Source organism: Triplophysa dalaica, chromosome 2 (assembly GCF_015846415.1).
Source record: "Triplophysa dalaica isolate WHDGS20190420 chromosome 2, ASM1584641v1, whole genome shotgun sequence".
Classification (NCBI taxonomy): Eukaryota; Metazoa; Chordata; class Actinopteri; order Cypriniformes; family Nemacheilidae; genus Triplophysa; species Triplophysa dalaica.
The window spans coordinates 19,533,564-19,558,602 of record NC_079543.1 but is presented as its reverse complement, the minus strand read 5'-3'; the positions used below and the strand labels follow the sequence as shown (position 1 = coordinate 19,558,602).

General features: G+C 37.2%; 1 protein-coding gene across 1 annotated transcript in view; it reads left to right on the top strand.

Annotated features, from left to right (window-relative positions):
- Positions 1-25,039, top strand: part of zcchc7 (zinc finger, CCHC domain containing 7) — a 55,968-nt gene that overhangs the window by 13,752 nt on the left and 17,177 nt on the right. The window contains exons 3-5 of the mRNA XM_056767043.1: positions 20,956-21,014; positions 21,143-21,280; positions 22,704-22,874. Coding sequence (XP_056623021.1) covers positions 20,956-21,014; positions 21,143-21,280; positions 22,704-22,874 — 368 coding nt within the window. The remainder of the gene's footprint in view (positions 1-20,955; positions 21,015-21,142; positions 21,281-22,703; positions 22,875-25,039) is intronic.

Here is a 25,039-nt window from a genome sequence, read left to right as displayed (position 1 = left end):
TTAAACAACACACTATAGACGTGCAATAATATTCTGGCGTGAACCAGATATTATAATATCGTCTTGTTAGTTCCCTGCCGATTCCCATTTATTGCAAAAATATCCTTATACTGTTAATTCATCATTATCATTGTAAGCTCTTATTTCATCATTTATTATTATTTTAATTGAATGCATAATATTGATCAATTTTGAATTTTCAACGCCATTTTTGACAGCACACTTCTGTTGATCACACCCAGTGTCAAAAAATATATTCACTAATATTGAACGTTTGCCTTATATCGAGAGAATGTCATCAGAATTTTCAAGGAGATGGAGAGAGAGGAGCATTTCCATCAGCTCTGTTTTCACGAATGGCCAGTGATCTACGCTACGAGTGTGGGCAGCGTAATCCTGTTTGAAAGGTCTGCGTGTGTTCCTGGTTGTACGTCTGGCGTTTTGGGTGGGCTCTGCATGGGACAGCAGGTATCCTTAATCATGTTATGGGGTGCGGGGTGTATTTTTGAGAAGGGGTTAGCTGGCAAGCTCCCATCCCAATTTCATACTAAATGGTCACACACCAGGTTTGATTAGAGAAGGCAGGGCAGAGGAACTCAGCCTGCTCCATTGTCACACTTTCTGCCATCGGAGCGAAGTGGCGGGTCTGCGTTTCAAGATGGCAGTGTCGGGCATATGCTTAGTTGTTCTGCTGTGGGAATTATTCGTTTCACAAATCGAATGAGTATTTTGAGGTTGTCATTGTTTGAGATTTAGAAAGTTTACTTCAGTTTTGCCTGCACCAAAACATGCCCAATATTACAATACTTATAATAAGTTATGTATTTTTGTCAAATATATTTTCAGTAGTTGTTGCTCCAAAACAAAATGTTTGAATTAGCTTTTTTGCCTATATAATGAGTTAACTATTTATTCTCCCAGCTTTTGATCTGCTATTAGGATGGTCTAATGAATTTATTACAAGATATTTATTAATATATTTTTAAGAATATTGTCCCAGAGTGGGTTAAATCTGAATGTTTTATCTGCTCCTCAGTGATTATCTTTACCGCACAAAGATGCAACGTTGTCCCGGAAAACCTCAAGTCCAACATCTGCGTTTGTTTTTGCAGGTGCTCATTTGGTTTAATGTGAACGTTTTTTTCAATATAGAATATTTGTGTGGGCTGTTTTCTGACAAATTGTAGTGGAAAAAGTCCCCCACCTGCTTTTGTTGCGAATTCATTTGTTTTTCAGAGAATTATTTAAATCTCTGTCTATAGAGAAAAAATGAAATGCTAGTATGATACTTAATATCTAAGTCTGTCTTGAAGGGGGGAATTGGAGAAGGCTTTGAAAGTGCTGCCATTGGTATTGAATTATGCATACCATGTCAATAAATTGAAACTATTGTTGACAAAAAAAATTAATAAGGTAAAGGCAATCCTGTATTGATTTAAAAGATGAAATACAATCAAAATAATATATTTAGTCATGTTTAACTGTAATCCAAATGTGAATATTATGGATATTTATCATTCCATTTTGTCTTTCACATATTGCCGTGATTATCTTTTTGTGGTACGGGCCCTCATAAGTTGTGTCTTAGCTCAGGGAGAAAACTTCACTGACGGGGTGAGTGAGGCAATTGCAATTACCAATAAAATCCATTATAATTAAGCAGTCATTTAATATAAAATCAAATTATTGCCTCTGCGACAAAGGATGGAGGTTCCCCATTGAGACCTGATTAAATTTTTTTGGTGGGTCTTTCAGCACAACTTTAACTTTTAAATCACTTAGTCTTTTTGGTTGGGGTGTTTGGATTGGAGGTATTTATTAACCACTGAGCCAAGATGATGATTACTTTGCTGTTTGGGGTATAGACTATTAGCCTATAAAATATTAATGTAATTCCATTAGAGTGGTACATAATGAAGCAGGAAAATTCTGACTCTGACTAATTCTTAAACCTTGTGGCGTGCTTCTTAAAAACACCAAATATGATCGGATGTCATCTACTTACTCACGTCGTTCCAATTCTGTATGCATGTTTCTTCTGAGGAACACAAAATAAATAATATTTTGAAAAATGTTTAGTTTTGTCCACAATTCAAGTCAGGTCTTTGTTGTTTTCATTGTATGGACAAAAACAGAAAAGAAGTCATGCTGACCAAGAGAACAAAGTGCACACAGATCGCACTACTGAAAACAAAATATGTGGGTTTGTCCAACTGTGCAATGCCCTAAAGCTTGCAGAACTTGCGCGTTTATATTATCTCAATTTCAAGAGATTTAGAAAGATACATTATTAAAAATAATCTTTTGTCACATTACTAAAATCTAACAGTTTTATGTTTTCTTTGTTAATGCATTACCAATTTGTTATTTACAATTAATAAAAAATTATTCATGCCAAAAATGTACTTAAATGTGTATCAGCTTTTTCTTCTAATCTGTTTGTTTTGCTTCTGTACTGGTCTGTCTCTAACTCATGAGAGGTTTGAGGTGTTTGTGTGTATTTTTGTTTGCAAGTCTGCCTGTGTCTCAGTGTCTCTAATCTCTCAAGGTTTCTTAACTCCCTCTGGGACCTTCCGGAAAACGGCACCTTACTATTATTAGTGTCTCTTTTGCATATTGAGGGAGCTGCTTTAAAATTTGTGTGCATGTGCAAGTGTTTGTATGTCTGATGTGCAGCAGGACTTTTTCCATTTGCACCAACTGTTAAACAAAGGTTGTGAGGTCAAACCTGGGCTGCCTTTACTTGTCTATTAACAGACACAAGCAGCATAAACAAGAAAGAAAGTGTACAACCTAATAACATGATAACGATTTTGATAACCACAGTTCTTTACATTTTACTTAAGTTAATTGTTTTTAATACGGTTATTTACCACAGGTGAATTCATATTAACGTCATGTCCATGTAGTCTCTGTTTCTATTTAAAGCAATTGTAATTCTTTCATCATTTACTCACCTTCAAGTCATTCCATACCTGTATGACTTTCTTTCTCCTGTGAAACTATTTTGAAGAATGTTGGTAACCTTACAACATTAGCCCCTATTGACTTTCATGGTCAAGACATTTCAAGACAATTTTTTATTTTTTGTTCCATAAAATAAAGGGACATATATGATAACAACTATATTATGCACTAAGCTGATAAAACTTATCCTGCTATAGTTGTTATGCGTAGATTACTAAATACTAGAACTCCTCACCATTTGACCAATTGTTGCTATTGTAAAAACGAAACTGTGTAGATGAGACCTATATTGGCTTTTTTCTAGTCCCAGACGTGTCATTTCAGTAAACCAGACAGTGGCTACATTCTTATTTGGAGGTTTTTGGTCTGATAAACTCATGAGAATAAGTTCTTTCCTCATGCAAGTGATTTTTCACTGTAACAAAACTACTGTACTTGGGGTTGAATAGCATGTGACAAAATATGGAACAATTCAATTGCAATGTTTTTTATAGCTTAAATCAACAGCGGCCTTGATTCACATTATATTTTAAACATTTATTAGGAACATGGTTTTGGAAGCCTTCTTTCTTCTTTTAGAGATTCCTGCATTATATTGCGGTTCCAAATGTATCAAGTCATCCTCTAACATGCAGAAGTAATAAAACCCACTTTAAAGCTCAAATTTCCAGTCGTAACGACACAGAGATGTAAAGCTTTGCGTTTCGTCTGCTATCAAATACGGTTGAAGCATAGGGTGGGTTAAGCTATGAGCTCAGATAGCTGTCAGTGGTGCTGAGAACCTGGTTGTTGATTTTGGGCTCGTTGGTGGAATGAGGCAGATATGTCAGCCGGCCGACTGTCGAGAAGCCATTTCACTCATATCATTTCACCTCTTCTGCCATTTACTGTCACTGCGATTGCTGCGTACGGAGGGCACATTGGGGTTTTATCTGTCCGCTAACAGCCAATAATGTTTTAGCTACTGTAGCTATCTCCTTCATTATCATATAAGTAGGGTTGGGTTATGTAGTTATATAAGATGGAGCCTAAATGCTTCCTAGAGTGTTTAAAAGCTGTGCCAGCAGGAATTCAGTTTTCTTTATTGAAATGGATTTTGTAAGCTTGAAAAAATCAAACTGTGAAAAGCGTCTCTTGCTTCAGAGACCAGCCGCTGATATTGTTACATTACTAGTTTTTTTTACCCGATCAGTATTTAGCTTTGTTGAAAATTGACAAATCTGTTCTTGCACGAATCTTATTTGAACTTTAAAACGGACATGTGGGAGTCATTAACTTGGGGAATTTGTTATGTAAAGTTGCGAAAGATCAAATGCATATGGTCAATTCCATGCACATGTCAATCTTTTTACCAAAGGTTTTCATCATACTGATAGGTCAGATGTCAATATTTGGTGGTTTAAATACCCATGTGAAGTCGATTTTTAAGATTTTAAGGAATAGTTTTCTAGTGAATTGCCACATCCACAACGGTCCATATTCCTTAGAAAATAGACACATGAAAATTTAAATATAGTAACTATTTTATGTTCAATAAAGAGCCAATCCAACTCCATTTGTCAGGTATTCTTGATTCTGGTTTGCACATTTAAATTAACAAAAAATCCTACAAATTATGTTGTCTCATAAACATGCATCCTTTTTTTAGAAAAATATTGTGCATCAATATTTTTCTGATGTCTGCGCTCATTTCATCAGTGATTTATTCCAATATAAACAGATGATTCAGTATATTGGTAATAAATACAGTCTATCAGAATTAATATTTCAAGCTTTGATCGAGAATGTCATATTCATAACGGTGGATTTGCCCACACGGGGATAAAATGTATTTGATAAAAAACAAGTTTAAACATATGCATAAAGGTCAGAGAAAACACCTGTTTATCACAGACGGATCTCTAGAGATTATTAAAACAAAAAGGTTATGATCAAGGAGTTTGAGCAGATCTGTTCGTGTTTACTTTCTATCAGACACTCACTTTTACTTTCTTGTCAAAGCTATTGTGTTGTGAATGAAAGACAGTTTTGCGTGTCACATAAGTGCATACAGCATTTAAAGTTTAACAAGCACTGGTTTAATTCAGCGGAGAATGTACTCTCTTCACACACAGGCCAATGCGCTTTCTTGACAGAGAAGGCATGACAGCGGTGATTTACGTGCAGAGATTATAAAACGACAGTCTGAAAAATAAACCAAAAAGTAAATGTTGTTTGTTACGGTGTTATATTCATGGATCTTGATCATCACACCAAATTTCAGTACATTCTAACTTTTCGCGTGTGGAATGGACTAACCTTCATATCAGATTAGGCTTGACAGCAAATCCCCTCTACAGACAAGTTTTCTTTTTTCTTACTCCAATTTCCTTTTTTTTTCTTTGGACCTGTTCCAAATGTCATATTTCACCTCTGCAGGGTCTGCAGTATAGAAACCATATTTAAAGGGTCTTTGTAAATGAAATTAAGTGAAGGAATCCCATCACAATAAGCAGTTATGCGACAATACAGTTGTATTGTATTGTATATAAGAAAATGATTTTGCTTTTTGAAATGCTGAATGGGGATTCCTCTCAAGACCTTTGAAGACGTAGTCTGTGATTTCCTAATGCTCTTTTGAAATAACAACATATTTAGTGTTTACAACACATTTGAATTAAGCAACACTCAATTTGGCAATATTATATTCAGAAGTTAATAGCTTTTGAATTTTGCTGATATCTCAAGGTAACATCCCAACAAAAACACATAATTTTGTACATTGTTCCTAATGACCTACACTCTTTACAGCGTCCACTGTGCCCTTCAGAGTTTACTCCTAGTGAGTGATGCTGTGAGGTTCACTTTCAATGGATTCTGCTGTCTATCTGCCTATCTCATTCCTCTCTCTCGTTTTCCTGATGTGCGGTGATCAATAGTAATTGGGTTGCTGCTGCTGACCAGCTTAGTGGCCCGGTGGACCAGCAGAAGGAAAAATAGAGAGCGTTTACGAGGTTCAGAGCTTGACTGACTTTCCTCCACAATCTATTTATTTATCACTAAGACTAATCTAAGAATATTTCTTTCTCGGCCCAAATTTTTTTAGCTCTTTCCATCTCTCTCTCTATATATTAAGATATATATATTAATATAATATCATGTACGTAAAAAGCCCCCCCCCCACTACGTCCTCTCTCTGTTATGCACCAAAATGAGAGCGAGAGAGTTGAGGAATGTAATCCTTTTAGAGACTTAACCACTGTTACTCTTTGATGCAATATTCAATAGATTTTTTCTATAAAGGCTTTGCCATAACTGACTACATCAAAATAGAGAGGTATTAGTGAGGGCATTAGGCATACGTTAAGGTGTATTAAAGAAACCTCTTGTTGTTCATATAAATTCATTCAATTCAATTTGCAGATCCCTTCGTGAGTAATGAGATATTCTTAGGTATAGCGCAAGAGCACTTAAGGGTTATATATTCACCCTGCATGCTTTTTAAATCAGAAAATGCACATGAGCTTGTTTGATTGCTCATATAGAGATGGTGAATGTAAGTCTGAATTCCTGTTTTCCAAAATATTTGGGCAATTCCAGCGTTATGGTTGTGACATTTTCAGTTAGAACTTGAAATATAAATTCTCAGAGATTGTATTTATTACCAAATATTTGAATTATCTATATATTTAACAAAACCACTGATGATCGAGTCCAGACATCAGAAAAATATCAGCCTAAGCACAAGTTTTAAATTTCTAAATGAGGGAAACATTCATATGTTATGGATGTGACAAAAAAGGCAGAGTTTTTGAGAGACAACATACTTTGTAGGATTTCTCTTAATTCTAATGTGCAAACCAGAAGCAATATTTACCAAACAACATAAAAGACATAGAACATATAGGACATAAAATAGTCATTTCATCTTCATGTGCCATTTTATGAGCAATTTGGACGGTTATAGATGTGACAATTTCCTGTCTATGGAAAACTTTGCTTTAAAAACAAAAAAGTGCTTTAAAACTTAGTATGAGTATTTGACTTCTGATCTACCAGTATGGTGAAACCTTTGGTAAAGTCTTGATTTTTTTTTCGTAGTAAGGCAGACATGGAATTGCCTCTCTCTCCATTTTTCAGGTCTATAAGGAATAGTTTTCAAATGATCTAAAATGTATTTTCAGAATCAACTGTAAAAAAATGATGGAACAGTAAAAGAACCGTAAAAAAAAAATGTGTTTTATCGGTAGGCTTGACACTTGTTATATATGCCTCTTGTTATCGGCTGTGCACGAGAATCAACACACGTTTTTTGCCGCCAATGCTACAGTGAAGTCATTGCAGTTTGGTAAGTTTTCAAATGGTTGGTTACAAGTCATAGAAAAAATAGTTTATACAAACAGAATTTGAACAGAACACAATAAATTGACCGAGAAGAACAAACTGAATATTTTGTAAAAATCAATACCCTATGCTGCCCTGGAAGCTATGTAACTTGAATATCGAATAATGATTTGGAGTCGACCTCCCATCCCCCTCAATGATGGCCCTAGAGGTTAAGCTTTATATTGCACTTTAATAAGATGAGAAATCGGCCTACGGAATCACAGTTGTTGTGAAAACCCTGAATAATTTTGCTGGTTGACCATTGTGACCCATCTTTCCTTCTGAAACACAATACTTTGATAGTTTACACTATTATGAAAGAAATTTTAATGAGAGAGAATGCCGAGATTTCAGAAGCGAGGCTACCATAGAGTCTATCGTTACCGTATTAAACACAAATTTAAATAAGCTTTTCAGTAGGATTCTCTTTCGGATGTTATTACCTGTCAAAGATTGAGAATTAAAAAGTGAGATGGAGGGATGGATGGACGGGTGGGTGGGTGGAGAGATGAATTGTGAGGCTGATTTCTGAGGGGGAAAATTTATCCCCTTTCCCCCGTCTGTCATCTCATGCAAACTGTTTTATCCTTTCAATTTAAATGTGCATTCATTATCACTCCAAATTGATATATACTGTACAATTTTACTGAACATTAATGACTCTAAATTTAAAAATTAAGCAGAAGGCTTTCCTTTAATCTGCATAGCCTGACTGTAATGGAAGAAGCGGCGCCGAAACCAGCGTAATGAATAAACAAGAGCTCGGAATAACAAGGGAAGACCCGATAAATGAGAATTACGAGCAGGAGATGAGAAACTGGGAACGGGGTGAAATGCCCTGGGGAAGAGTGGGAAGATGGACAGGCAAACCCTCTCGTTACACTTTCTCTCTCTCTCTCACTTTCTCTGTCGCTTCCTTTGGCCCCCCTTTTCCCCTTTTCACCGAGCCATAGCCCCACCATCTGTCTCTGCCCCGTCTTACGCCTCAGCCCCTGATGTCTCTCATCCCCTTATTTTTAATCTCTTTTTGTTTGATGGAATTTAATGGGACTCTTTAAAAATTAGACGTCCTATCGGTTTGTGTTTATTACAGATGGTAAGCTGTAGTAAATTGCTTGGTTATCAGACTGAAGGATTATTTATCATGCAAACTCTATGCTGTTTTGACAGCAATGTTCATACTAATTAAAGTAGATAGTAGATTATTTATCTGGGTAATCTGTTGTGGGAATGAGAGAATCATATTCATTGGCAGTTCAGGGTAGGCACATTTTAAAGAAATGTTCTGAGTTCAATACAAAGTGTGCTCTGTCAACTGCGTCAGTGGACTATCTTTGGTCAAAAATTTGATCGAGGGGATTGTTCACCCAAAAGAGAAAATCCTGTTATCATTTATTCAGCCTCATGTTGTTCAAAACCCATATATCGCTGCTGTCCTTGCGAAACCTTGTATCTCCATATTTCGTGATTTTTATTTCTTATCCTTTGACAACACTTGTCAACTTTGACTCAATGGTATGCAATCATTGAAAAAGTTCAGTGTTTTTTCCATTTCCTGAAAAACTGTAAATTTGGACATTCAAGGTTTCAGAAGGAAATGAGAGGATATTTTGAGAAATGTCTCCGTGACTGTTTGTCCATACAATGGATGTCAACGGAGGGTGCCATGTGGTTACTAAAAAAGGAAGTCAGTTGGTTTGGTTTGACATGACACCAGGGTGACTAAATGAACTGTCACTTTAAGTCTCACAGGTTGTAGAAACAAACGAAACAATGTTTTGACAAATATGACCGCTCAATTGGGATAGCATTGCATTAGCTTTGCAAATGTAATGAGTTCGATTCCCAGGTAACTCGCATATTGAGCAAAAGTTCAATACGATTCACTGTCAATTCAAGTGTCTGCGAATTGTAAAAATGTTAAGTAAATGTAGTCTTTGATATAGATTTCTGTCAGTGCGTATTTTAATTTAAGTTAGCACAACCTTAGCCTATGGTGTTTTCACGACGCGTCATCAATACGGCTAGAGTGCCTCTGAACTGTTTTACAGTGATTTTTTTTTTACCCATAAATGTGTGTGTCTACATCCATATAGAATAGATTTAAGTTAAACTACATACAACGTGAAATACTGCTGACTCGTGCGTAAAGTAAAACATTATTAATTATACTGCACATAATGTTACAGCATGTGGCTACACATTAACACGTTTTGTTTTCACAGTCATTTCTAAATAAAAGTTTTTTTTTCGCCAGCAAAATGTGTAATTTCCATACGTTTCAAAAGCATTGTTTACGTTAAATGGCTCCATTATGGCCGACTTCCGGAATGATGACGCGCCCTGAAAACCCTCTTTTATGATCTTATTACAAACAACACAGTTAAATTTGACATTTATTCAATAACTGATATAAACAAGGATATTACCTCACAGTATTTTATCAATGCTAATTCTGAGCCCTACTTCTTTATAGGGAATAAAAACTAAGGGAACATCGCATTTTTTGATGCAGTATACCATCACAGTATTTTGATACTCCCTTTGTGTCACATTTGTAGTGTTTGTTTCAATGCAACGGTTATTTTTACGCATTCTGCCTGCTGTCAGTCTGGTGGAAACGAAGCCCCACCCAAACTCATATTTTATTCCAGCTTGTCCGAGCTGAACAGTGCAGAGCACGTCCTCCCAGACCCCGGCTCCAGTCCCCCCTCTTGAACTACCAGCTCTCTTATGGGAACAGCAGGAATAATTCCTTTTGTCTTTCATTATAATTCAAGACTTGGAGATATCATTTTTAATAATGGCAGCTTTATGTTTTCTAATCTAATTTGCGTGGTTACTTTTAGTGTGTATCTGTTCCCACCTGTTTCATCCATTCTGTATTGTTTCCACTCTTCCAGAAGTCCAATAATGGGTTACAGGCGAGAAAAAAAAACACAAATTAGAATCTAAAAGCGCTATTATTTAATTACCCCAATGGCTATGGATTTACTGTGTGTGTGTGTGACTGAAGAGGGCGATAGAAAGGGCAGGATTATTCTGCTTTTTCAATTTACAGAAGCCCCAGTGTCCACACACACCCCCTAACACCCCAGACCCATAATACACACACACACACACACACACACACTACATCAGCCCCCTCCAACCGCTGGAAGATAAAACAGCATTATGGTAAATTCCACTTAATGACAAATTTTTAATTTGCTGAACACGGCTGTCTCCTGCATCCCTTGTGTGTGTGCTTGTGTGTGTGTGTGTGTGTGTGTGAGCGTGTGTTCACGTTTTAGTGAGTGAGTGAATGAAAGGGAGGCCTAATTACAGTGCGGGTCGGATGGGAGGAAGAAAAGCCCTCCTCTCCTCCTATCACAGAGATAAGGGAAGGGGAATGTAGCCGATTAATGATGGTGTTTATCTCTTTTCATATAATAACAATCATGAAAAGTCGATCTGCCCCTCAGCCTGATAGAAAAACACTCCCAGTGGAGAATTTTCATCAGAATGAAATTGAAGTCGCAAGCTACGTTTTTTTTTGTATTTAGTATTTGATTTTTCGTTCTCATGTGTTTGTGTGTATGTGGATAAAAGGTTTCATATATGATGATGGGTATATTTCCATGAAAGTCTGCCTTAAAAAAAACTAAATTTAGGGTCAGGGTTTGTTTTTCATTTTTTGGGTGAACTTTTAGTAGGATCCCTTGAAAGTTTATATTTGGAGAAGGACTCGCTGGTGATGGTGCCTACACATTGGCAGAAAATTCTGATTGGTTTGTAGCTCAACTGGAAAAGCGAGCAGTTAACAGTGTTAAGGCCATGGCTTTGGTTCTTGTGAAACGGATGTACTGAAAATGTGTATACTTTGAATGCAATGTAAAATTACAAACAGAGTTTAAACTTAGGCCCAATCCCTTTTCCACCCTTTACCCTTACACTTTCCCCTACCCCTCTGTTTAGCGCGTACAAGTGAAGGGGTATTACTGTCTCGATTCTCTTTTGGTTGGAGGGGTAAGGAGGGGAAGGGCCATTTAGCCCTTCAAACTAAGGGGCATGAGGTTTTACAACATATGGGTGTAATGGGCATTTATTGTTCCTTAAGCATGCTTTGTCATTTTTAGACGATATGAACTTTAGTCAAAAACCATTAGTAACACAAGTAACAGTAAACACCATTTTGTTTGTATGTCCTGATGTATCCATTACCAGCTTTTAAATTGCCTTTTGTATGTATGATTTGCTTACATCAGGGTTTTAGGTATTGTGATGATACTTATTGGTAATAATTAACTGTTTAAGAGATCCTATTGTGGTTATTGCAGGAAGAAGTTTTTTTTTGTCTATCACAGGTTAAGGTCACGAGGTTTAAGGATCGCGTATCACATGCAGTTACTGCCAGTCTCATATTACGGAACTACAGCACGAGCAAGCAACACATCATCACATTAATCCCTTCGTGTTTTGTACATTACGCATGTACATGCCAATTACTAACAAAACACAGACATATGACTTAGTTTGACTTACCGCGCGCAGTTCATATCCGGCATCTGTTCGCACTGGGACCCCACCCTCTATTATTTGAAATGGTCTCCCACTCCAGCGTTTATATAACATCCATCACTGAAATGCGCAGAACAAACAGACACACCTTAACTTGATGTTGATTGTAAGCAGGTGTCACTTTTGGGGACGGGATCCTTCTTTCGCCTTGCCGTGCTTTTCCGGGAGAATGGCCAATAAAAGGACGTCACAGGGATCCAGTATTATAAAAAACTCTCCGAAACAAGTTGGAGTGCTGGGGGAGTGAATCAAGCTCAGAAATACTACATCATACGTCCAACTCGTTGTTTACCAAGTTGACCATGTTAAGCATGAGAAGCCAGTACGTTTAACAATGTAAAGAAGTCAGAATGCTTGACAGTTTGATATCCGATCTTATCTCAAGAGCTCTAGTGTGCTCTTCAAATGTGTCTGTCATAGACTACTGTTGTGACGACAGCATGTCTCGTGCCCACAAGCTGTTTCTATCTGCACACATCACCTGGCTGATGCTTTTATTTGTACAGTAGTTATGCGGGTCTGGTTTTTATTTTTCCATCCACGGGCCCCGCTTTTTGAAATTATTTGGCCTGCCCTGCAAACACTGTATCTATTTTTACAACCCACCCGCGACCATTAAATAGACATACTAGTGGAAGTAAAAAGGTTTACTAAATGTCATGTAAATCATGGAGTCTACAGATAGTTCCAAGTTTTTTTTTTCTTTTAAATCTTAATTTTTTTATTCATTGAAGTACTTGCGTCTTTAAATATGTTAAAAGTTTACCTCAATTGGTCTGTTTAGCCGCTATTCAATTTGTTAATAGTAACTGGCATGAACTAAGGAGAGACTCCATGAACCGTCATTGCTGTGAAAATCTGTTCTATCGGAGTCAACAGAGTTGATGCGACTCTCTCAACGGCCCCTTTCATGACTAAGGGGTTGCTGACTGCCTGACATTCTTTTGCAAAAAAGCTTTTTTCTTCCCATGTTTCATGAAACAAAAGGTCACACGGTTTGTCAAGGTTTGTGAGATCATGACAATAGAGGACTAGTTATATTTTGGATACACTGTTTATCTGCCAAGGAAGTTCATGCTCTTGTATGGACTGATTTTGTTTTTGGTTGGAGCATTGGTTTTGTTTTTCATTAAATTGACATCAGATTACCAAGTACAAAGAGTTGTGTCGTGTTGTGTGTATGCACATGTTTGTGTGCGTGAGCTTTTCCCAATCCCATGCGACTTTCTCTTCTTATCTCCTGTCACTTACCCGTCTGCCGTTCTGATTGGAGCGTATGGTTGCCGTGTGGTTGTCGTGCTGTTGCCATACCGTGCCCCGCTGGGCGGTAATTGGGCCCCCTCTGGGTTGCAAGAGGCAACGGCACGTTGACAGACAGGTTTGGCCACCTGCCCCACCTCCCCCGTTAGATGGGGAGTCAGAAATGCCAGGAGCATGGCAGCATGTACTGTGTGCCATGCCGAATTTGCGCAGTATGGTGTTGTACTTTCAGGTTTTAGTGTAATGGAGTGATTGTGAAAGATTGTTGGGTAGGGTTGAGGGTGTCCTTACTGTACATCTTTATTGGCACGTTTACTTTTTCAAAGTATCTAAATGAGGACACCCCATTGACATAAAAAACAGTTATAATGACAACAGGGTAACCCATGTGACCAAACCCCTTTCAGGAGGACTTCCTTTGTTACTATTAAAAAATCTTCTTTCATTTATGAAGTGCTGTTAAGAAGTATATTTAAGACTAAATTGTTCTAATATTGGGCTTGTAAAGCACTATTACACACTATTCCTGACACATCAGTGAGACGTCTATTTGACGAGGCATTTACATCTGCAAGACGTATTTTTTTATTGTTTGTTCATCTCCAATACGTCTCTTAAGATGTCTGCTGTCAAATGTCATACAGACATTTAGATGATGGCGGGGGATGTTTATGATTCAAAATGTGCAGTTAGAGTGGTAGCTAAGGGACAATGTGTAGAAGCGTCATACATGAGTGTTAAATTTACTGCGAATCAGGCTCGAGTCAAGGGTGTTATACCCAGATCCATTTTTCCTTTTTTTTCAGTGAATAAAAGCATCACTATTCACCCTTATGTCATTCCAAACCTGTACGACTTTCTTTCTTCTGTGGATATTTTGAGAAATTGCTCAATGGTTTCTTGCACATACAATGGAAGTCAATGGGGACCCATGTTGTTTGGTTACCAACATTCTTCAAAATATCTTCTTTTTTTGTTCTGCAGAAGAAAGAAAGTCAAACATGTTTGGAATAACATCAAGGTACATAAATGATATTATTGCTTGAACTATATCTTTGAAGTCCTAGTACCTCTTTATTAAATTGTGTTGCTTTTATCTCATTTTTTACTTGAAGCTATTTAGCATTATTATCATAATTATTAATAAAATGGCCATTAATATAATCACCTTTTCTAAATGTTAGTTTTATATTGCTTTAATTTGCTCAAATATTGAATGGACTGAATTAAGGAAAGAGTCTTGTATTGTTGTTTAGAACCGTGACAGACATGATATCTATTTTATGTATCTTTTACTGTGACTGTCATATATACAAAGAATTACAACAATAAAAAGTTTTTGACTGTTTTAACAAAGCAAAATCTGAACCTATCAAAAGTTCTCTCAGTTTGGGAATCACACACACACACACTTAAGTTGTTTAGTATGTATCATGGTGATAACATATAGCACAATGATACTGTTTGTGTGTGTTCTACGAAGGTGTGTGTCCTCCGAATGTGTGTATGTTCTCCAAAGGTGTATGTGCAATAGAGATATCAGGGTAATCCATGTTCCAGAGCTCCACAGCAGTGCTGCGAACACGAAGACCGAGCATGAAATGAAATGTGCCACTGTAATCCATAATCGACCTCTACACATATTGACCGAAAGGAAGGAGATCTCTCTCTCTCTTTCTCATTCCATCTGTGTCTCAACATGTCTGTGTTTCTTTGCTTGATTTCATGTCCTGGTCCTCTTTTCCAACAGGTTCTGTTTGTGATCCAACCGGATGCTTGTCGCACCGGATTTAGTCGAGCCTGAAACGATAGCGAGCGTGTTTGTAAGCACATGTATCTCTGGTCTCTCATAGAGAGGAACCCTCGCATGCGTGTTTGTCTTTGAAGTGCGCCGTTGTTACACGCCGTTTGGTTTTCACACTCGCATTCACCACTGCTCACCTAACTCACTGTGGTATGTTCACGGACCATGATGCATTTCACTGCACCGCTCATTTGAATTCTGTCTTTCGACTGCGCCGCCGAGTAGAGTTTAATTGCCCGTGTGGATGTGAACTTTTCGACCCGACATATCGGATATGAAGCTAGGAATACGAAAACAATACGAATAATGTGAATGAACAGAGGGTTTCAAGCCGTGGCTTAGAGTCATTGAGTCACGGTTCACTATTTAAAGCCACACCTGCCTTGAGAAACTTTTAACCAGACATAAATTACTTAAGGACAGATTTTTATTTAAACGTGTATTATATATATATATTAACTTATTTTCAGACCAGATCATGGTGTCCCTTTAGGATCTCCACCTCTTAAATTGCATCTTTCACAAATTATTTTATGTTCTAACTTTAAAAATGTAATGTTGCATTTTTTTAATAAAGTTGCAGTTTTTTTAACTGGTCTTAAAGGGATACTCCACCCATAAATGTAAATTCTGTAATTTACTCACCTGTATAAATTGTTACAAGTTGTTCCATACCTGTATAATTTTTTTGTTCGGTTGTTGAACACAAAGAAGGATATTTGAAAGAATGTCAGCAACTGACCGTTCTGAGGCACCATGGACAACCATTAAAATTTTTCCTTCTGGTAGTCACAGGTGCCCCTGAAATGTCAGTTGCTAACATTTTTCCAAAATCTTTCTTCGTGATCAGCCGAAATGTTTACAGGTACAATGTATACAACAACTTACGGGGGATTCTTTCATGACAGAATTGTCTTTTTGGGGTAGACTATCCCTTTACAACACCCCAAGGACAGCAACTACAAAGATGAAGTTTTATTAATTGTTATACATGTAAGAAAATAGAGGCCACGTCGCAACTTTAATGATGCAAAGGATATTGCTTTTAAATTAATTGCAAAGCCATAAAATATTTACAGACATTTAAAATCCATATGAATTTAAAGGGCTTTGCATTTATAATTTATATAATAATTAAAAAAAAATTTAATAAACAAAATAAGACACAAATATTTTTACTGTTAAAGTCATCTTTATAGTTATTGTGCAAACTGTAATTAGAAAATGCAACACTCATTCAAGCCCCGCAATTCAGCCATGCGATACAAGTTCGAATCCAGCTCGCAACATTTCCCATATAACCGCCCTCCATCATTTCCTGTCCCTTTTCTGCTATCATTTCCATAAAAGTATCAAAAGGGCCAAAAGAATAATGAAGAGAGTGAAAGGGCAGATCAGAGGGTATGAAAGACATTTGGAGGGATGGATACCAACAGGAAATGAGAGAGGAGATTATTTAGCTGGTGAGGGAAGTGGAGGAACAGCAAAATGGCATGCCAAGAAGAGAGAAAGAGATGCCTTTGGTCAGGCGGGCACGAAGTGTGTTTGATCACCCTTTGATTGGATTAAGGTCTGTTGTGGCTAGGGTGAATGGGACGTAATACATTTGCTCTGTGGTCCATGTCAAGTATTTGTCAGGGAGTCTGTGAAGACCGCTGACCCCCCATGTCTGCCCCTTGTGGGGGGCACCTTTCCTCCGTATCAACAGTCCACCGTCATTAAGCCCCTTAACATGCACACTTGATTGTGCCAGTTTGTCCATTCTGGCATAAACTTCAGCATTTGTTTTATGTAGATGTATTAAAGCTTTAATTTATGTTGCGGTTGATAATGCGATATGATTTAATGGCTTTGCTGTAGTCATTTATATCAGCTAATTAAATGTTTGTTTTCAAATGCGGCTAAACGTTTCATCGTGGTCAGACATGCACACGCAGAAGTCTTTTTCACATGACCATGCTCTACCAACCTACAAAAACAAAGAAAAATCTGGTAACACTTTCCTTTAAGCACGTATGTATAATGCATTATTAGAGTTATTAAAGGGTAAAATTAATTATAATTCTTTCTAATGTGTGTTGTAATGCATTATATGTAGTTGTAAATAATTATAACCAATTTAAAATGTGTAGTGTAACAATGAATTGCTATGTGTTATATTGTATTAACTGTAATAACAATTATTTATAAGACATTACAATGCATGAAAATGTGCATTACAATGCTTTAACTTTTATAATGCATTAAACATACATGCTTCAAGGAAACTCTTACCAAAGCTCTTACCAAAAATCTTTTCCCAATCATATTCATTTTACATGGATATGAAGAATCGAATTTTACATTTTCTCCAAGAATTGAAGAATCGACAAGTAACACAAGCAACCCATCCCTAGTCTACCAAAAGTGGGGCCAAAAAAGAGCAACTCTCTGTCTGTCTCTCTCAACCGTACACCCTCGCACTCAGAGGTACACGGGGTCGCACACACTCGGGCTCCATTGTTATGTATGGTTGTGTTAATCTGACTGCTGGCCTCTCTTCCGCTCTCTTTGTCCCCCCCGGCAGCCCTGTGGCAGAAGTCAACAGCTCCGCTCAAAGGTCCCGCAACCCCCAAAACTGGTTAACGGCGGGGCCTGCGTGAAGCTTTGATCTGCTTTTTTAGGGTTCAGGCCCATGTTGCCCCTCCCTGCGCTGGAGGAGGCTGAATGGTTACACTTGAGGAAGGTTGTTAAGGGAGACGTGGGCAGAGAGAGAGGTTCTCGCGAGTGATGCACTTCTCAGGTTTGGTAGGATGCATTACGGGTTTTCTATATAAAAGCTGAAGAGTGCGTCTTTAAATCGAGAGGAGCTTATATTATAAAACTGCTTATGGAGTGTGTTCATTTTTTATGTTTTTTTTTATACAATTTGACCAGTATACCTGAAGCACCAGAGGTTTAAGTTAACATCCAATGTAATGCATATTTCTCATGGGAACAGGAGGTTAAAATACACTGGCTTTGTACATTTACTTTGTCAAAAGATAAGTTTTCTTTGACTTAAATATGTTTTTTCCTTTCGGCTGACATTGCCTTGGCCACATGGGTGGGGAAATGTTAAAGAACAATGCACTAGCTATTAAGGGTTTTGTTGTTGGTAATGCAGTCTTTTTAAACTGTCAGACGTTTATGCAAAATATTAATGTGATTGTTAGATTAACATAACAAAGATAATAATTGAGAATAGCTATACATTTGAATACGATATTATACATCAAAATGCTCTTGAGGGTAAACTTGACCTTCAGCCTCTACATCTTGGTTAAAAAGCCTACACAGAAGTGGGTGTATGAATTTTTAGGAGGGGCGTGGTTTTCCACAAATAAGCATTTGCTGCTCTGGTTTGATATTGCGTTTCACCGGGAAATCATTCACTTTAGGGTGGTTAAAATGGTTGTAAGTGCCGTTTTTGTTGGTTTTGAGTTATGTTGTCATTTTATGTCTCAATTGTTTTCGTTTCATTATCAGCGAGTTACTTAATTCAAGTACTGTCTATTTCAGATTCAACCACAGTTAAAGATCTTAAAATAGAAACTTGGGCACAATATATTGCAGAGTTGGTAACCGGACTGTCTACACTTAGAAACAACAAGGGTTGCCAGGTTTTTTTAACAAAACCTGCCCAAAGGCCAATCAAATCAATCCTAAAGCTAGCCCAATCAAACTAGCCCCCCCCCCCCCAAAAGAGCCCAAACAAATCATACATAAAGTATACATTTTACAGCCACTGTTATCCATTTGACACTTCAATCAATGAAAGTAACTGTACAGTAGAAATCACTGACATATTTTACAAAAATAAAATGAGCTTAAAATTAGTTTTTTTTTAAATATCTCTATATTTACAGATTCATTGTCCGAATCAGTTGTATTATTTTAAGAATATATCTAGTAAATTAGTTCAATACATGCATTTAGGTCAACTGCAATTCATGAATATGTCAAAATTCAACCCACTGAGAAAAAACTACCTGCGGAATCTGTTTAAATGTAGACCAATTACGCAGGAAAACCATGGAGGCGGCGACTCTGGACTGCACTCATATGTCAGGGTTTGCGAAATTAACCTACAGACTTTTAGGTACCCACCCAGATCTCAAACTAGTATTTATGCTTTTGCGTTATCCAGATTGACTTACACTGCATACAGGCTAAACACAATTGTATTTTAAGTACTGTACATTCATTCCATGGGACTCAACCCCATGACCTTGGCATTACTAGCACAAGTTTTACAGGCCATAACCCTATTCATTTCTGTGCATTAAGATTTTATTAAAGGTTTGTATTCGTATCATTTATTTTGGCCATCGGCTACCTTAAATTAACATTAACAATGCAGCTTAGTTAAAGCTAAAATCCATCATTTTTGCTTCTATATCGCTATCCCTGAAACGATAAATTGCATGTTAAAAATGTACTTAAATTTTACGTCGAACTGCGATTTCACAATATATCATATTGACAGCTCAACTTTTAAATCATACACTTATTGCTCAATTCAGGTTTTGAATGCTTTTTTGGGTGTTAGCTGAATAAAAGTTACAAATTCCACCTTCAAAGTAACTGGAAACACAGAAAAACGTCCCGGAGTGTGTTTTCAGATACACTAGATACAGTCCTAAGGTGGCCTGTTCCCCACGCAGAGAGTACTTTAAAAGTCAGAATAGTGTTTAAGTCGCTCTAATGGGAGCTTGTGTTCATGGTTAATTAGTTTCTCCTACACATTCGCTTTGTTCTCCATGGACCCAGCGATGGTGGCCAGCTTTCTTCTCTCTCAGACTATTAGTCAGCTGGAATTCATTAAAACACACACACACTGATAAAGTTGCACCCTGTACGCACACCTCTTATTTTTATTTGTTGGTTCTATGTTAATTAGCATACCTATGAGACATGCAAGTAGCATCTGTCACTATTCCGCTCCCCCCCACCATCTCTCTGCCTGTTTAGGGTAAGCGAAGGCTTTTTGTACTGTTGACTATTGCTTACTCTTCAGCGCCCCCTCTGGCGGCATCGCGTATTTTAACGTTAAGCCATGCTCGCCGCGTTTGGAAAAACTCCACATGTTGTTTTTATAGTGTAAAGAGGAGGATTTAATTTCAACACCTGGTAGATTTATGAAAACGTTTTTAATATTCATATTATTAGATGTTTAAGCACATTAAAGTATCTTTGTTGTGTGTGCGCGAGTCATTGTGAATAGGGCTGGCAGGATTACCATAGTGAGGTCCTCCTTTCTCTGGCTTTGTGTGATTGCTGGCCCGTGACTGACGAGGCATTTCCCCCACGTAGAGACACGGAGGTGTGTGTGTGTGCAAGAGAGAGAGAATAAAAGAGAAGGGGGGCATCAGGATTAAAGGCAATGTTTCCTGTTTATTGTACTTGGGGTCCTCGGGGATGTTTGGGGGCCATTTTCGCAATGTGTAGAAAAAAAAGCACGCACACACAAATGCATGAAATTTGTGTTTCGTTTTTTTACACGAATTGTTATTAATTAATGTAAAATTACTATTGCTAATATGTTTTTACTGTATGTAATGGTGTAACTGTAAGATTGAACGTGCAAGTGTAATTGTTCATAAGTTAATAGTAGTACATGATCCTCTCAGAGAACAACACTGAGCTGTAATTGGTGAGCCTGGTCAGCAGAAGTGTATTGTATCTCTCATCACTTAGGACTCGTTTTAGCTTTTTTTTGGTCACCCTGTATGTGTGTGTGTGTGTGTGTGCGCTGTATTTTAATAATGTGTGTGTTGGTGTGCAGCTGTGTATGGCTGTCGTAACTGTCTCTACGTCTCTTGAGAATGAGCTAAAAAAGGTCAAATTAGGGGAGTGGGCCTCTTGTTTTATGCAAACACACACTTGTATGTATATTTTATTGAAGCTTTATCTAATGCTGAAATTTATAATTTCACTTTTGTATGTTTTTTTCATGGGCTTATCGTTTTTTTTTACAGAACATGTAAATGATGGAGCGAAAAAGACCAGTTGGGTTGTTTCAAAAAAGGATAAAGAGGTAATGTTGCACTGTTATAATATGCAATAATTATTATACTGTCAATCTAGAATTTTCTACTTTAAATGTTTGTATATGTTTAAGTTTCTTATTCTTACGTGCCTTTTCTACTGTATGTTTGTGAGTAGGCTCAGATCTATAATAAAGGGGTTGGCCGGGGCACGACACCGAGGCGTCTGTCAAACCGTTACTACACTAACAAATCTGTCACGTGTCACAACTGCAGCAAGATCGGCCACCTCTCCAAAAACTGCCCCACACCAAAGGTATTTCATTATCCACTGTTTACTGTCATAATTAACACAACATCCACTTGAACAATTGTTAAGCTTCCATTTTCACTCAATGTATATTGTTACACTGTAATAGCCAACATAATAAATATAAACTACTAACAGTTATAGATTCTTAAAGTCTACAGGAAGTTAAAGTAATAGTTCACCCAACAATAAAAATTCTGTCATCATTTACTCACCATCTTGTCCTTTCAAACCTGTTTGACTTTCTCACTTCCGCAGAACACAAAAGAAGATATTTTGAAGAATGATGGTATCTGTTCCCCATTCACTTGCACTTGCAACTTTCTTCAAAATATCTTCTTTTGTGTTCTGCACAAGAAATAAAAGTCATAAAAGGTTTGAAATGACAAGAGAATGAGTAAATGATGACAGAATTTTCATTTTTGGGGGAACTATCACTTTAAGCTTTTGCCGCATAACAGTTATTCATATTGTTGCCTTTGAAATGGTCTATAGTCATTGTACATATTTAAACTAGATACGAGGTAACATCAAAACATCACCAGCCTCCTTCTTATTACATGGCACATCATGTTTTTTCTTTAAAATCTGCTTTATTTTGGGAGACATTTGCAGAATACTCCACGTTGGATTTAAACACGATATATAAAAAAGCTGAGAGTACTATTGATAGCTGTTATTGGTAGCTGAAAGTACAGTAAGCCGCGATATATTTAAAACAAACACATACAAGGTTTGTGAAAGACATGTGCTCTTATTCTGAGGAAATTTGCTGAGCTTTCTACGTAGTTCTCTGGGTTTAGATTCTCTGTGACTGTTTATTACTCAGTTTCTCATATATGTGAAGCAAGCAATAACTAGTCTCCTTTGTATATTAATACCTGGTGCTGATTTCACCATTAATTTTTATCTTTATCAGTGTTTACACGTTCAACTCTTTGTGTAATCAAAACATAAAAAACTAAATCCACTAAACTGCTTTTTAGTGGTAAACATTTATTAGTTAAGAAGATAACATTGTTTATGATGGATGAAGACTCGGTTACCGATGAGAAATCGTAACCGCTGGTCAATGAATAGTGGATTGTAGCTTATTCTTTATGTGTGAAAAGTATAAACTAAGCTTATAAGTGTGCAAAATGTTTCTCAAAACTCAATACGAATGTGATAATTGTTTCTTTCTGTACTTTTTGTTGTAGCCATTTGTCAATTGTAATAATTTCAGTATTGTTTCAATCCGTGCCAAAAGTTGATATCGGTTCTACGAAAATAATGGGGCCTTCTTTGTAAAATTAGCTGGTAATATGTTAAAAGCAAAAAAGAAAGAAATTACATTTATTGTTGTAGTTATTGTAGGTTCATCAGCACATGATGTGTCTGAATTGTGCTTGTTGTGACTGTCAGGTTATGTGTGTGTTTTTGTGAGCAGAAGTTGCCGTGCTGCTCATTATGTGGGCAACGTGGACACTTAGCGCGGACCTGTCCGGGCCGTCACTGTTCAAACTGCTGGCTGCCTGGCCACACCTTCAACGACTGTTTGGAAAGAGCTTACTGGCATAAACGCTGCCATCGCTGTGGAATGTCTGGCCACTTCATTGATGTGAGTATTGCCCTGTGTGTGTGTGTGTGTATGTTGGGGTGTAGAGCCCGGGAAAGTGTTTATTATAGTGTATAGTGTAGCTTTGTGTGTGTGTATGTGTGCACGTGTGTGTATCTCCTGGGCCATTCCTTCTCTCATTAAGACAGACGCTTCACAGGCTGTGAGTGGGACACACGCTCCACTCGTCACCCCCCAACAACAACCCCACAGAGGGAGACACAGAAACGGGGGTGGAAAAGAGAAACAAGTCAAAATGTGACTTTCAGATACAGCAGGAGAAATTTTGAAATGATAGAGCTTGTTAAAGTAATGGTTGAAGTCAGCAAAGTCCCTCACCCTACAGAAGCTAGCTGATGTTTCTTCAGCGCTCGTCTTCTGGTGTCTTGTGATTTGGGAAGAGTTTCAGTATAATTTTAGCACTTTTAATTGAAATGAAATTAGCCTCGTTCATGCATAACATACTGACAAACAAACACATTTACGTCTGCACAATATTCCAGTGCAACGTGTTATTCGTTAAAGGATGTCGTTCTGAATATGGTAATTCTGTAACGTCAGGTCACACTAAGTGTCGTCAATATGCCCATTATCTGCTTGAGACTTGTTGTTGTTTGTTGATATAAATTGTGTATTAAAGATAGAAGAAGCTTTCCTTGTTGATCGTCGCAACTAGTAAATTTACAAACATTCTTCAGTCGCCAACATGAGTTTTAATTGTGCTTATAATCTATAACTACGACTGACTAAATAGCTTCTGTATGGGAGTTGTTAATAAACACTGAAAGTTAGTCAAATCTGTCAGGCCTGAAAGGTTTATTGTCACTTAATATCTATTTACATTTTTTGGTTATATAGTTGCTCATTTTAGAATAAAAGTAAACCCATGAATTCTAGATAACACAAATAGAACTATGAGATACTATTATAGTGTGGGAAAAAAATCTAAATATTTTCAAATTCAGAGTAGCAAACATTTACCGGGACTTACAAAAATCTTCTGGAATTGTATCGACCAAATTCCTGAAATGTCACACTCGAATGCTTTTCAAACTGTATTGATAGTTACTATCTATGCTTGGACCATTTGGCTGTTCTTGTAAAGCCATCTGGAGCAAAATCTTTTTTAAGACAATTTTAGTTGAAAAAATATAGGCAGCGCATTTTTGTGTGCAAAAAGATATTTCATTAAGCATAAGCCTTTAGATCGAAACCAAGTCATCTTAAACTTAAGCTTCATGTTAAGATGTTGTTTTAGATTTTTAAATAGATATTTATTTAATTCTTACAACGTATTCTCCATCTCTTTTACACTCCTATTTGAGGCCTCTGTAACACAACTTGATCATTTCTTTTTGTGTCAGACAAAAATAGAGTGATCACATGTTCCCTTGCCTAAACTATTTATTTGCATTAAGTTTGTAGGAAACTTAACAGTTTGCCACAAATCGCATTTGCATGTGGAAAACGTGGCAGAGTTCACGATACAGTAAGAGGCATTTACCGAAACATAAGGGTTTAATGGATAACCTCAAAGGCGTATTACTTGTGTCGCATTGCACATGCTCAATTTACATTTCAGCATATTTACATAGACTTTCAGTATTATTTAGTTTGTGTCTAGGTACCCAAAATATTCAGAGAGATTTTCTGAAGAACTGTAATGTAGTAATGAGTCAGACAATTCAGGCTGATAGTATCGGGGAGTAATATGGAGATGTGTTTTTAATAGCTTCATTGCTGTAACATCTTGTCACAGCGAGTGCGGGAAAGGCAAGCAGATTCTTAAAGGGTTCTTCGATGTTTCCTTCGATACAGTCAGCAGGAGAAGCCTACAGGGGGTGGTAAAGCCTCTCTCACTCTCTTCTCGGCTCTCAGGTGGGGTTAAATGAAAAGCTTACTGTGTAAATGAGTCTGGCTGCTGTGCACTCAGCAGTTTCAATTTCCAGCAAGATGTAGGAAGAGGAAGGCCTAAAGCATTAACCATACTCGCTTGTTATCCGTTGAGATGGCTGAGCTATCAATGCTGCTCTCTTGTCTCGTGTCTTTTGTTCTTGTTTCATCCATGTCTTTACATCTTGTCTCATGTGTCATCTATTCTTGTTAAAAAGAAAAAAGAAATTTCGACTTTTTACTTTCATATGCTGTCTAAGCAGTAAAATTAACAT